The sequence below is a fragment of the Morone saxatilis genome, unplaced genomic scaffold (assembly GCF_004916995.1).
Source record: "Morone saxatilis isolate NCDOM2014 unplaced genomic scaffold, NCSU_SB_2.0 Contig19, whole genome shotgun sequence".
In the NCBI taxonomy this organism is placed as follows: Eukaryota; Metazoa; Chordata; class Actinopteri; family Moronidae; genus Morone; species Morone saxatilis.
The window spans coordinates 9,660,905-9,676,200 of NW_023339751.1; the positions used below are offsets into that span (position 1 = coordinate 9,660,905).

At 42.8% G+C, this 15,296-nt stretch overlaps 2 protein-coding genes across 2 annotated transcripts in view; both read left to right on the top strand.

Moving 5' to 3' along the window:
- The first annotated feature begins 1,994 nt into the window (after positions 1-1,994).
- On the top strand, positions 1,995-6,398 carry drgx (dorsal root ganglia homeobox). The gene is made up of 6 exons (XM_035664056.1): positions 1,995-2,052; positions 2,845-2,945; positions 3,529-3,630; positions 5,264-5,436; positions 5,798-5,910; positions 6,025-6,398. The coding sequence occupies exons 1-6, from the start codon at positions 1,995-1,997 to the stop codon at positions 6,396-6,398; spliced, it is 921 nt and encodes a 306-aa protein (XP_035519949.1).
- Positions 6,399-11,305: 4,907 nt separating this feature from the next.
- The window catches only part of LOC118329859, a 16,585-nt gene continuing 12,594 nt past the window's right edge, over positions 11,306-15,296 (top strand). The window contains exon 1 of the mRNA XM_035664186.1: positions 11,306-11,623. The gene's annotated coding sequence lies outside the window, so the exon portion shown is untranslated. The remainder of the gene's footprint in view (positions 11,624-15,296) is intronic.

Here is a 15,296-nt window from a genome sequence, read left to right on the forward strand (position 1 = left end):
TGGCAACAGGATCAGGGTTAAAGGAAACGGAAGATGATTGACAGGTCAGCTAGCAATACAGGTTACATTCTCTATGATTCACGACAATAAAGGGTTGAAATATTACATTTATATATAGTTATATTTTAGTTATTTTTTTGGGGGGGCTTTTTTCCCCCACTGTCCTGAACAAGAATTAAGAAGTTGACCAGAGTGTTTGATTGTGCGGCTGGACCGAAGGTGCCTTGGAAATTTGTATTTCTTGATATCATGTAAAGCGGTGGGACCCAAATCGTGAACCTTTGTTAAAGGTTTACTTTAATAAATGTGGTTTTCTAACCAACGGAGATGAGTTTATTAATTTCGATTTTAGTCATTTAAGTCAACCATCAGAGGAGGGAGAGGAGAGGCGGCGACAGGAAGGCAGAGACACACAACTGCGGCCCTGCACTCTTGTCACGAGTCTGTCTTAGGGGACCAAAATATTGGGATAAAGTTATTCAAACCGTTATTTGGCATTTCAATTTTCTCCACGTCACCTTCGGGCCCGAGGTCATAATAACAACTTATTTTCAGTTTGGTGCATAAATCTAATTACGCGCAATTTAATACAACTAAAAATATCATTATATCCCCCCTTTTAATAACATAAACGGCTTCACGCCAGGGAAACCCGTAATTAGCGGCCGGGTTCCTGTAACTTGGCATTATCCGGCCTGTAAGATATTACAGAACCAATTACGCGGCCAAGTTAGAAAGGGATTTTTCTGCGAACTTTATGGTTGGTTCTAGTCCAATCCCGCACCTCCTCTCTAAAATTTCAGCTGTCCTTCTCGAAGCCTTCATTTGGGCACTCCACTCAGAGGACGCATGGCTGCGACCGTCTGCCGCTCTTTGACCACGTCCCCCAGGATTGCGCTTTAAAACTAATTGGGAAAGGCGTCCCGCAGCAGATCATCTTATTCTGAGGAAGCGAAATGAATCCCAGGACCCCTTGCTGTGGAACAAAATCGAAAAATTTGGCCTTGTGGAGCTTGTTCTACGATGCGCAACCCCTGTGTAAAGTGGGGACCCCCTAACACACTCCTGACGAGCAATTAAAACCACCGGGACAGTCAGAGATCTAAACCCCCCAAAGCAGTCACCTTACCTTTTTTTAAATGAAAGACCAAATAAAAAGTGCAAGCGGGGGGTATGTGGTCGCATGCTTTTTAATGGTCTGGGCACATATGCTTGGGACTCTGCGAATAACAATCACTTGTGATGTTTTTTTTCTTTTTTTCAATTTTTTTGGCCACCATTTTTCAAGCAGAGCTGCGGTTTGCCACCCTGGGTAGTATCTCCCTCTTTCTGTCTTTCTCTTCTCTCTCTCTTTTCTGTCTTTCTCTGACAATACAGTACATACACACACACACACACACACGACACACACACACACCACACACACCACACACAGGGGTTGGGTTGAAGAGAGGACAAAGCGTTGATAATCCGATTTAGGACCAATTAGCGTGGAGGATTTGCGGACACTAGCTGAAAGCCTTAACACTCTGTTAGACATGTAGTAACGTGCGTATAGGAGACATCTGGGCACACTCCCAGAGGAGAGACAGGGTGAGAGCATTGGTGAGAGGTAGGCGTATGTGTGTTGTGTATGGGGAGGGGGCGAGGAGGGAGAAGAGAGGAGAGAGAGAGAGGAGAGAGAGAGAGAGAGAGATCTGGACACTCCCAGACAGAGAGTCAGAGAGTCAGAGGAAGTGCAGCAGCATCCTCTCTCCAGAGCGGGAAGTCACTCACATCAGCATCCCCACTGCAGGTAGGATGCGCTCTCGCATCAACTTTGAATCTTCCCAAGTTCCGCCCGGTGCCGCCTCTTCTTAGGACGATTTAATGTGTTCAAATTCCTCCCCCACCACAGATCTGAATCTCAGATGCAGTTGTAGCCGATCCGAGGCGTCGGGCTGAAACTTTTGTCTCTGTTCCAGGTTCAGTTCGCAGCTCAGAGACGCGCCAGGATGTTCTACTTTCACTGTCCGCCTCAGCTAGACGGAGAGTGCTGTCGCTCCAACACATGTAAGTTTCCTCTTCTGCATTTTATACGATATCATTTTGAGTCGGTTTCATTTTTTTTTAGCTCCAAGTTATTCTTAAATCTCTCTCTCTTAAAGGAGAGTCGGAAAAGTTTTGCTGCGCACCTTCGCGCACACGATGTGTGTTTTGTTGTTGGCGGAGCGACAAAAGAAAGGCCTGACCATTTATTTTATGATCATCTTCAAGTTATTATAAAAGTGACAAAGGCCTATAAAGGCCAATCCTATTTTTTATGCGGTGATAAATTAAAAGATGTCCATGCTCTCATCCGCAGTTAGAGATCGCCATTATATGAAAACAGATATTTACCCATCTTTAAAAATTAACATTGTAAAATAGGTTGGACGCTTAAAGCACCTCCATAATTCTATCAGTCTAAATAAACGGATATTTTCTCTTTCCCACAAATTGAAAACGTGTGTATAAAGGGTTAAGTCTGATATTCCCTCTGCTGTGTCAATCTGCTGGCTGTTTTGGTGAGAAGCGCTGGTGGTTTGGCCCCGGGGCAGAGGGGGCGTTTTGTCCCGGGCACAGATGTTGGGTGTCATGGCTCTTAGTCCGTCATGGTTCCCCTCAGACACCCGACATCAATGTTTCATGCAACTAATGGAAATACAAAATGTGCCAGAAAATAAATGCTCTAATCTTGTCTGCTCCGGCCAATATTTATATATTTTTCTCTCTCACACACATTTACTGACTTAATTTAAATGAAACTTTGTGAATTCATTTAATTGAGTGACTGATTTCTCTCTAATAAACTTTTTTTTTCAGTGAATTCAAGCAGTTTTGGCAACCACGCCCCGGCTGATTTTGATGATGGATTTCTACGCAGAAAACAGCGCAGAAACAGAACAACATTTACTTTGCAACAGGTAATTATTTTCCAGGAGAGAAGTAGCGAGCAAGAAATGTCTGAAACTTAACTTAAAGCCAAACAGGTATGATGTTTATATAGGAAAAGAATAAAACAATTGGCGAAGTTTTTATAATGAAGGACTATTGTGCAGGTAACTACCATAAGGCCTTTAAAATTGGTTTTACACTTTAACAACTTAAAAGAAATAATATAATTGCTCCAGACACATGAAAATAAAAATACAACATTAGCAAACCTTTATAAATTAATGTTAGTACTTTTGAAGATCATGCGTGGGCATAACTAAATTGGCATGCAGACAATTTGATATTAGACCAATATTTCCGTCTATTTTAGACTACTTTACTTTTGTTATCTAACATTCTGTTAAACCCATCAAATGTACAAGCGAGTTTAAGACTTTGATATTTTTAAACAGCATAGACCTGATGAGGATAATGAGAATTAAGGATTAGAAAGAAAGAAAGAAAGAAAGAAAGAAAGAAAGAAAGAAAGAAAGAAAAAAAGAAAAGTACAAACAAATCAATGAATAGAAAATAAAGTTATTTAAAGTATAATGGTGTTTTGTGTCCATGCAGTTGGAGGCTCTGGAGGCTGTCTTCGCCCAGACTCACTACCCGGACGTGTTCACCCGGGAGGAGCTGGCCATGAAGATCAACCTGACCGAGGCCAGGGTGCAGGTAAGCTGCAGCAGCTTAATGTGTCCTGGGCACGTTTGACCATGCGAGAGAGGGTAAATTAAGCCACTCTGTCATTCCGGCGATGCACTTTAATAACATCAACATAATGGTGAATATTAGATTAGCTTGATTAATCGGTCATTCATAATTAACCAGCGATAATGTTCCTCACTAATTTGTACGCGTCTCAAAGGTAGGAATACATCATCCATGCAGATCTCTTTCCCGTAACGCAGACAGAAAACGATGTGTTTTAAAAGAGGGCAAAGCCTGCAGCCTACAAAACTCTCCCTCTCTCTGTGTGCGTGTGTGTTTTTAAGTGTGTGTGTCTCACACACACACTTAAAAACACAAAAAAAAAAAAAACACACACGCACCTTAAATTTGGCAATTTATATTCCGCTCCTGCCCTGCACATATGCGCCGTTATAAACTTGGCCAGATGTAATTAAGTTATGTGTCCTGTATGTAATTTCCTGCATTCCAGATTTGCTTTTGGGTTTTGTTGTGCGCGCAGATCTAATTGTGGGAAATATAATAGTTTGCCTTTTGTTCCCCAGGGTCATCTTACTATCGCTTAAACCCAATGGCGAGGTTGATAATGGAATCCAGCGCTGTAAATTAGGGATTGTAAACAAATTATTCCCCTCCTAATCCGATTACCACATTCCTATTATTAAATCTGAACATGAATCCACCGCAGTATGCAGGGATATTAAACTTACATTATTATTAGAAAATAAATTTCCTTTCTGTTGTAGTGTTGTTGCCCCCCTTTTTGTAAAGTGTCAATGGGCCTCCCCCGCATTAAGAGCACGCAGCAAATTGAGATTAATGGAGCAATTATAGCCCATTCAGAGAGGGGTGTGTGTGTGGGGGGGCACGACATCTAGCTGGAAGGTGCAGGGGTGAGATAAGTCCATTGGTTGTATTGTTGTCCTGCCACCAAAATGTTGTCCTTTCTTTATGCCGAATGAATGCATGTGTTTTGTTTGGCTGTTGACATCATTTATACCTCCAGTACAATAGAAGGGATGCAGAGCACATGCACACCGACTCTAACCTCCATTCACACATCATGATTAATGCCTGCTAGAACGGAGTCCTAATCGAATCTGATGTTGTCAAACAATCACTAAATAGGGAAATAAACGACTTCATCATAGCTGCCTCTCTCTCGGGCAGCACAACTGTCAGTGGGAAGTCATTAAAATATGATAATGAAAAATTGCTCAATTAAATGTTGTTATAGGCAGTGACCTTCATTCGATTAAGACACCAGAACTTAGCTATATGTTCTCAGCTGTGTGGATGGTATTTTTTGGGGATAAATCGGGGATTGGGTGACATTAGAGCGCTGATGTGACACAGTCAAACAGCTCTTGACATGCAACACAAAACAATGCAAATAGAACAAACAGATAAACCTAAGTTTGCATATGTTTGTCTGTGAATTGCCAAAAGAATATGCAAGAGGAATTTTAAAAAATGGGCATGGATATAGAGCTGCATTCAATAAATAAAAGAAATGGATGCAAGCTGCTAATGTGTCAGGAAATGCAGATACTCCAGTTTCAATTAGTCATTTAATTTAATCGTTTTTGCTTTTTGTCTTCCCTTTTTTTTAATGCAGGTTTGGTTTCAGAACCGCAGAGCAAAGTGGAGGAAGACGGAGCGAGGGAGCACAGACCCTGAAGGAGGGAAAGAGCAGATGAGTGAGGGCACTCCTCCATCTCGCAGCATCAACTCTCAGTCCCCAGTGGACCACAGCAGAAAACAGAAAGAACCACTGGAGATGCAGCAGAGGTGAGAACAGACAGATGATTGTTGTAGCTGTTAATGTTGTGAAATTGTTTCCTATTGATAGGAGAAATGTGTGACACAAAGGTTTCTGGTCTAGATTTGCTGCTGGGTGGGTCTGGGTGATGGAGATAAATAAGAGGCAATATCTTTTCCGTCAATAACTGCCACTACAAACTGCCTAGACAGCCATCTAGATCATTTCTGTAGATGACACTCTATCCTTAATAAACTCTGACCAGCACTGCACAGTGTAGATTGAAAAAAGAAAATAGTAGATATTTCTCGAAATGTGAGTGTATTAATAGAATAATTTGTCAGTAAGTTTTCACTAGATGATTGGATATAGTATGTCTGTGTTCTCCAGTATCAACAGGACTGTGGGTCCAAGTGGTCCGTTCTTCCCATCTTGTATACCAGGCACCCTCCTCAACTCTGCCACCTACGCCCAGGCCCTCTCACAGGTCGCCACACTTAAAGGTAAATATGATTCTCATGAACTGACAAATAGAGATGGCGATAAAGATGATGTGACGATGAAAATCTGGTTTTCAGTAGTCTCACCACGAGTCCCACTTTTGCTATATATTTCAGGTAATGGTTTGTGCTCCTGCTGTGTCTCTGACCCCATGGGCTTGTCCTTCCTGCCGCCCTACGGTTGTCAGGGCAACCGCACAGCCAGCGTGGCTGCCCTGCGCATGAAGGCCCGTGAGCACTCGGAGGCTGTGCTGCAGTCTGCCAACCTGCTCAGCGCGGCGACCGGGCCCGGCGTGGGAGTCCTGTCTGGAGTCGGTGTCAGCACGGCCGGGGTGGCGAGGCCCACGGTGGGCCCTGCCATCGAGGTGCCCGGAACTGTGGGAAGAGGGGGAGACAGCTCCAGTCCCAGCCCGGCCAACAAGGTCCCTATCCTGGGGAGCAGTCCTGACAAACACCCTCACTGCTCCAAGGAACCACTGGACAAAAAGTGAGGTGCTGGACATAAACGTGGATGTACTGATACTCTAAATCTGTGTGATCGTGCCTGTTATTACTACTCTACTCTACTCTGGTCCTATGAGCAACTAAGCACAACTACTGACTGACTCCAGAAACAGCCTGGGAAAGACTTTACTCATATCACAATGTATGGATGCAAACATTAAAATATTTATTTGACAGTAAATTATTATTGTTTGTGAGAAATGCTCAATATTTTGGGCCTTGTTATCCCAATAGAAGCACAAGTGTGGTTTTGGATCTATATGTGTCTTTGTGCACTCGTGGACTCTATTTGATGGACTAACATAGATGCAACATGCGTGCAACAAAGACCTATTTGATAATGTGAATTTAAGAAATCCTGATACATTTCCTCTCATTTTCATAAAGAGTACAGATGCTTACATTGTGAATGTTAATGCATGTAAACTATAAGTGTAAAACTGAAGGCAGGTCAGTGAGGATTTTGGCAATATAATGTCCATGCCATCAGGTCAGTAATGGGCTCAAACAAGCTCTCATTCTTTTGATTTTTTTAAAGTGAAAGTGCACTTTAATATTAATCAGCCATTTTCAGTGTAAATGTGTACATGTGCCAGAATACAGTGTGTTCATGTGTGAACCCCAGGTAGGCTGAAGCAGACCCAGTGACAGAGCGGTGGTTGTCCCTTCCACTCTGTTAGCACATCTGTAGCGTCAGCAGACAGGGAACACACCAGTCCTGTTGTGACATGTTCTTTAAAACAATTAAAGATGTAGTCGCTCATGTTCCTCTCCTGTTGCCTCTCGCTCCAGCCATCTGTTCTGATACATTATTTATCAGTTTCCCTTAAAGCCGGGAGAGGAGAGCAATCGTGACTCTTATTATTTATTTACTTTTAGGAACGCTCACCCTCTTCCTCTTTCTCTTCCTCTCTCTAAGCATTTTTTAATAAACCCTATTAAACATGATATATGCTATTTATTAATGTTGAATTTACATTTTTTAAATTATCGTCTCTCATCACCTCAGGGCTCCTAACAGAGTAGTTTATCACAGGCAATACATTTGTTGATTTATTCTTCCTAAATATCTCTCCTTACTAGAGTGACTCTTGAATAAAGGATCAGCTGATCAGATTGAGAATACTTAACCGTGGAGCACACAACCAGTAGTTGGGCTGATTCAATTTGCGTCCTTGAGGATTTTCAGGAAATTACTTTTGATAGTCAATAACACAATTAAGTAAACTACACACACATTATCATGAATAATTGATAAGAAATTATGTATTACCACGAAGTACTGGTTCAATAATTGATGAGGCGACACCCTGGTGACACAGAAGAGGCAGATAATGTCAGAAGTCGTGCCAGGTTGTACACATAGTGTACAGAGTACTCACATTCTCTTTTCTACACCATTATGTGTGCATGTTGTAAATGCCCTACAAATATGACAATAAAGCGACGCTTTCACTGAGTACGAACCACCCTCTTGTGACATTAACACTTTTTAAGATTTGATGGGATTTTTATTTTATTAGAACACCATATGTCTCCAACAAAAAAAATAACATCCATAAAAATAAATGGGAGACTTTTTGAGACAAAAAATCAAAATGGAGTCAAAATAAAGTTTCAAAATCAGAACCTATTATGGCCTATTTTTTATATATTTGGTATTATAATACTGCAGGTACTGTATCTATTCATGCCCCAAATAGTATTACCAAAAACATCATGTACTAATATAATGAAGTGTACGAGAGAGCTCCAGACCAAAGATGTTAAGCCCCCTGACAGGGCAGCTAATGATAACACAATATCCTTATACAAATCAGCTCCTTTTCCAAAAATGTACCAACATGGACGACGGAAAGCAGCCAACTCATACAAAAGACGTGAGAAACACATTCAATCCATCCAAAATTGAATACAGTAGTTGTGGAATTTAATCATTAGCCAAAACAAAGGATGCTGAAGTTATAATGACTCCGATCATCATTAAGTTCTGCATGGTGCCCATAATTCACTGCTTTAATATTTGATAAACAAGTCAAGTTGGTGTTGACATTCAGCTGTGCATGTGGCATCATTGATAATTTTCTGTCACCTAAAAAAAAGTCCTGAGGCGGTTTTGTGGAGCATTGTTATATCAAATTAGCTGGAGAGCGGCCAGAAAAGCAGACAAACATGGTGAATATGGGGGACAGCAGTTGAACTCTGTTCTTACAGTGCAGTTAATGGGCTTCTTTTGTTGCAGTAATGAAATATTTTGCAGGGATGTGGGGGAAATATGTCCTGAAACAGGGAGACGTTGTGCACATGCACCCATCCACAGACAATATAAAGCACATAGAAAGAGACAGTATGCTCAAGAAAGACTGCCACATACATACAATTCTTCTTGCTTGACATTGGGAGCAACACCTAAATTTTACTATTCAAGGACCCAGCTTCCAAAGTCAGACATAAGGGCCGTATTCAGGGCCGGTCCACTTAAGGGCCAAAACGCCCAGTATCATCTCTGCAACAGAGCTAATCAATAACTCAATCAATTAGAATCAATTAAGCTAATTTCTGAATTGAGATAATACAAACAAAGCATATTTTAATGCGGCAAGTAATGTGCCTGTCTGCTGTCTGCCACATAACCACAGCTCCGCTCCTCCTTACTCAGCACTGGGAAGAGCATCCTCAGTGTTTGAGATCAATGCTTACAGTCCTCAGTAGCTTCATAATGCAACTATGTTGAAGCAAAGTTCGGGAGTCGTACTGTGCAAAAAATCATATATGATATGTATACAAAAAAAACATTTCAGTACAAATTGATTTTAGACGTCTGTTCTCAGTTTGTCCACTAGAGGGACTTAGTGAGCAGGAAACTTGTGCAGACTCCCCACAGTAGGTTACAAACTTCAGTGGGAAAATTTTGCATTTTGGAGGAACACATGTTGAGTAATTTTTGCTGAGGGAGATTTTTATAAAATAAATTTCATTAATCAAATACAATTTTTAACAAGTGCTGAGTATTAAAGGCCCACAAGCAAGTAGAAACACAAGATGATAAAGCAGCAAGTTGCAAATTCTAAATGAGGATGTTTCAAGATCTGTGAAAATAATTATCTTATCAACATGGAAGAAATCTAGAGATGGATGTTACTGATTGACAAGAGTACAGAGTGGAGAGAAAAAATGGTGGATGAGAAGGGCATGTGGGTGGAGGTTGTTTAGAGGGGAGGAAAGAGATTAGTTAAAAAGGGATTACCTCAGCCTTTCCCATAGTTTAGCGAGCTGTATGCAAAACCATCTGTGTGTGTGTGTGTGTGTGTGTGTGTGTGGGCATATGTGGAGGAGTGCGTCTCCATTAAGGCCCATGTGTGTGTGTCCATCATCCCGCCAGGCCGGCCCTGCACCCGCCAAGAATCCCAGGAAACTATCTGCTACAGCAATCTCCTATTATAGCAGCGGGCTGTAGGAGGGGTGAAAGGGGGAGGTACAGTTCCTCCCCTTCCTCTGCCTTGTGGCCTTTTCTGCTGGAGGGTGGGTGAGCCTGTAGCCAGGGAGATTAGTCTTCTAGTACTGTAATAAGTCAGTGTAAAATTCATGTTGAAACCAACCTTTCGGATATGTGGCATTGAATTAATAACGTCTGTGAAAGGAAATGAATGAGAAAATGTGACAAATATGCTCGAACATGGACCATATGGTCTTATAGTCAATAAAAAGCTCTATTCAAGTCTATGGTGATGATAGCAGATGGGTGGTGACTAAAAGCCACTTGTTGACACTCCATATAGTGCTTGTCAGTTCTGTTCAACGAAGAGGGTGGCTCTCTACTGTGAACCAATTGAGTTATTTATGTCTCCCAGAGGAGCACCCACACCAGAGTCCTCCACCTCCTCCCACCCACAATAATAAAACATTTTCAGGAAATTCGTTTTTTCTCCTTGTTCAGACCCCACATCCTCCTCAGCCGGATGTAACACTTTCCAAGTTTGTGACGGCAAATTAAAAGGAAGACCTGAATACTGTAAATGAGTGGAGAAACCTAATGAATGCAGATGCTTCCACAGAGGCGCACTGCATGCTACAGTTCTCCAATTATCCAATAATGCTGTGTGGCATGTATAAAAATGCTGAGCAGGCCCTGTTGATTATTTTAATATGGCAAAAGGAAAAGATCAAAGTGAGGTCGACAGCGCACATTTGATGACCGTGCTGCTTTGTGTAGGGAAAAACAGCAACTCTTCCTCAGGTGACTAAGAATGTCAGTGCAGGAAGCGATCAGACTGTGTCAGTCTGTCTGTCGACAATTACATAGAGAGGGATATTAAAGTCAGCCTGCAGTGCATAAACCCCTCATTACAAACATGAATGCACATTTGAGAATTGCAAAAACCATTGGGTCTGAGGAAGACGTGGGAAAAAGTGATCAGATGAGTCATCTGTCACCATATTCTCGACAAGTTGGAGAGTGCATGTGTGGTGTACACCAAGATAACGGTACAGGCCTGAATGCTTGACCCCTACAGTGAGGGGATCTGGTGGCTCTGTTATGCTGTAGGGGGCATATTGCTGGCACAGTCTGGATCCACTTGTCCCCTCAGAGGGAAGGCTTACCGCAAATCAATACAAAGTTGTTTTGAGTGATCATCTTTAGTCTATAATGAACAATTTCTCTCGTGATGAGAGTGGTCTCCTCCAGGATGACAATGCCCCGACCCATAGGGGATAATAAATGGTTTGATGAATATGAAAATGATGTCAATTGTGGCCCAACACCTTACTAAGACATTTTACTTTGGTTTTTCCTTTAATTTGTCACCGTCTGTAGCTGCTAACGGCCAACAGTTAGCTGTCCAGATTTATAAATAGTTCACAGGCTGTTTGTTTCATCTGTCTGACACTCGACACCAAAGGATCTCACAGATCCACATGCAAGCTCAAGCCCTCATTCTGTCCCCCATGGTGGACACTCTCTCTGGGACAACTCCTCTATTTCTGTCTGGTCTCCAGACCTGAGTCCCGCTGCCTGCCTCTGGTCAGATGCTCAAAGACCTGACTGTGGACTACATATAGTTTTTTGCTTTGGATTGTTGTCAAAAGAAGGAGCCAGAGAGGGCTTGTATTACTGTGACAGGACAGAATCAGATCAGCAAGGCCTTTTTGAGGAGACAGAGCTTTTTGAGGAGTTTAATAAGGCCCAAATGATGGATTATAAAACTGGAAGGTAAGACAATATTCTTATAATTTAAAAAAATAATAATAAAATAATATTAAGTATTGCTCGACCACATGCATGTGTTCTCATTTTCAATAAGTTTAGTTTCATGAGTGGGCATTTTCATGCAGATAAATAAATGAAGAGATACGACACAATTCCCTGTGTTAATCTCCCCAAAAAAATACACATTCACTTACTGGAGGTATTGACTGACATAATTTGATTTTCTTTCTCCTGACAGTTACTGACATTTATAAATATTTAGTCAAATCTTTTCTGCTCTCAGAAGTGACAGATTTGCTGCTATTCAGTCTTCATTTTGAACCACAGTTCCTCTTAAAACGAGGCCTCTTTGGTTTCAGGTTTTAGAGTTGGAGGCCCGTCACTGGACAAAAATAAACCTGTCACATGCAAGAATGAACTGAAATCACCCTGATGGCTTGACATGAGATTATTGTTGCAAAAAAGTCTTGACTCAGGGATAGTTACCATCTTTTTTCTACCCTGAACAGAATATTTAATTTGGGTAGAGATAGAGTGACATATAAAATAAAAAGTCAGAGTTATTTTAATGCGTAGCTGTAAAAGACGTGCAGCAAGAAGAGGCCTCAGTTGCTGTTGGATTAGTAGAAAGTGTTGAATTACATTTTTAAACTTCCTTTCATTTCTGCCCCAGTTTTATTTGATACTGTTAGCCGGGAGGTACAGCAGTGGTGTGTGTAGCTCATCTGTAGATGCGTATGAGATGGATGGCAGCCAGGTCAGAAGATATTAATGAACTACTGGATATTCTGAGCAAGGTGACGGCTGCCTGGCAGCTGCAGTAAATTTAACCAGAACATACCCATGACGTTACCTTGTTGCCTCTAAAATGTTGTGTTTAAAAAGCACAGTACAACAGAATGCAATAGGAAAGCTACAAAAGGGCTCTCGCCTCAGGTTGGAAGAAAGAAATCATTTTATTACTGTGATGTTGTTTTTGATGTTTTGCATTATGTTACATTTTAGATCCAGTTTAGTTCGGTTACGAAGGCCCTCCACAGGCAATGCACTACAGCCAGTTTACTGTGAGTGATGAGTGAGAGTAACAAGCCTAGGAAAGTCATGATGACAGATACAAATATGTCACAGCACTTACCCATGGCCTTGGCTGATCTTATTTATAAATAAATATTTTCACAGAAAGCACCACTAACTACCTAACTAACTTGTTTTATGCTTCATACACTTTTTATTGGTAATTGTGGTAATTCTAATGAATTTTAATTTAGTAGTGTAATTGAATTGAATTTATTAACTTAAATGTCACATTGTACTTACATCAGCAATACATTTTCTAATTTTACCTCTGAAATCTCAAGTTAGCAGCACTTCTACGTAAGGATATTTTAATACGCTTTCCACTTGCTCTCTACTATAGTATTACTACAAGATTTGTTTTCAATGTAATGGTACAGTTGACTGGGCCTAACCAGACTTTTTGACTAGAGAAACAAATTTGTTTAACCTCTTAATAACCTGAACACATTTTGTCTTTTTTTTTTTTTTAAGTTATTTTTTGGCAGCTGTAGAGAGACAGGAAAGGTGGGTGGAGAGAGAGGGGGGGATGACACCAAGCAACGGGACACAGTCGGCCATTCGAACCCCGGGCACGCGCTGCAGCAACTCAGTATAAAGCTTTGGGTCCGCCAGCTCTACCGGAGCTGAGCTAACCGGCTTAAATCCAACCTGCAGATTTTTCGTAAAAACAATGTCAACATACCTAGCTTTTTATAAACAGACAATCAAAAAATCTGACTGTGTCGTGTGTCCTCGTGTGTGTATCCTGTTGTTTGTGTGGTTAAGTTTGCGTCCTCCGCGCCTTTCCCAGAATAATCCACGTGAGCCGCGCTCCGTCTTTACTGTGGCCTAGGGCAACCCAGCTGTGGACGTTTTATTGCACAAACATGTCTCTGAAGGTCATAGTGAATTCGCGTGGAAGGGAATTTACAGGGCTGTTTTCAGACCCCCCAGCAGTACAGTACATTTGCTGCTTAATGCCAAAGGAAAAACGGCTTCCTATCCTTGAGCCAGCTATCCATGCAATTAGCACCACAACAAATAGACGTTACGTTTTCTAAAAGGATCTCATATCGACGAGAAACACACTGTGTATATCTTTTAGGCCTTTGAGTCAAGTGTTGAAGTACAGCCTCACCACCACATCAATGGCAGAACACTGTTATCAGCCAAATCTCCGTTTATACTCTATCGTTGTATTGTGAGTGCCAAGTGAGGTCAGTCTAAATCCGTTCTTTTCTGCCCTGTAGGAAGGGACAACAAATTCCAGGATTTTTTTGGAGCAAAGGCAAAGTAAAAAGGCACAATGCCTTAGGAGGCGACTGGCAGTAATAAAATCCCTGCGCGTGGGGCCCTATACTCTGGGCCCTGTACCTCCAGCAGCAGACAGAGTTTATAATTTTGAGGTCTGTGTTTGCCATGAATGACTGAGCAACTGAGGACAGAGGCTGCTTTGTCTAGCGGAGCCCTGGCGATCAATGACACGCTCAGTTGACGAACGCCGCCGCTCAGCGGCGCAAGAGTGGTGGACGCATCGAAGCACCAGCCGGGAGGCTACCAGCGGACACCTTCCAAGTGGTGGCGTCCTTTCTGGAATGCAGACTGACCGCGTGACAGGTCCAGCAATCCTGAGAATCAGCATTCAGCCCCCGCAGGTGCCTGCTGCATTGGAGATGAGCGCTTGTTTTAAACCCGCGACGCTCCAGACTCTGCTGTCGCGTCTTCACCCCCCTGCACCCAGAGAGACAGCAGCTGGCGCCTTTAGTCGAGAGCTGGCCAGGACGGACGACAGCAAGAGAGGACAGAGGAGAGGGAGGCAAGCTCAACGAGAGGCTGGCACATGAGAGGCTTCAGCGCCTAGAACAGACGTGCAGCAAGTATCGGACAGGACTCCGCGGATCCATGGACGGGATGTATGCCCGCCCCGCTGAGATCGCCACAGAGAGCCACAGTGGGAGGGGTTTATGGCGGAAACGGACACAAGGGAGGCGGCTTCCTCTGCCACATCCACGCACTCCTTCTTGCGCGCTCGAGAACCCTCTCCAACAGCAGCGCAATCTTCTGAGGCCAAGAGCAGCTGTTCCTTCCTGCAGCAATGGAGGCGCCACAAGAGCCTTCTGAATTCCACAGCAACGCAGAAGCCCGAGACGCTCGCAGAGTTTCTTCCTCCTCATAGAGTTTTAATTTGACGGGAAGAGGCATGGAGGCAGGGATGGATGTCAACTCACGAGCCTGGAATCGATGAGACCACGAGCTGGGCAGAACCATCAGCTTCTGATGAGTATCCGCCGCCGCGCACAAAGCGAACTTTCGACACTCTCTGCACTGCATCACCCAGCAAAACTCTCTAACAGGCTCCGCGTCACCATCGTTCCCTTCCAGCTGGCCGTTCTCATCCCGAGACAGACCCGCGCCCCGAACTCTCTAGCTCCTCTGACGTACGCCAGCCAGTGGCCAAGAAGTGAATTCGCCATCGTCCTTTATGAGATCTTCGGCAACCCAGTAAACCACAGCATATGCTGGGCACAGGTCAAGTAACTCTAACTTCTTTATACACCACGTGAAGTTTCACCGTCCTTTGCGACAGGTATGCGCGAAGGGACCAAATAAGCAGGGTTTC

Excerpts from the sequence above, each read along its gene's own strand:
- drgx (XM_035664056.1), top strand. The coding sequence starts at position 1,995 with ATGTTCTACTTTCACTGTCCGCCTCAGCTAGACGGAGAGTGCTGTCGC. Across the intron at positions 2,946-3,528 it reads CAACATTTACTTTGCAACAG|TTGGAGGCTCTGGAGGCTGT; the intron begins GTAATTATTTTC and ends GTGTCCATGCAG. Across the intron at positions 5,437-5,797 it reads CCACTGGAGATGCAGCAGAG|TATCAACAGGACTGTGGGTC; the intron begins GTGAGAACAGAC and ends TGTGTTCTCCAG.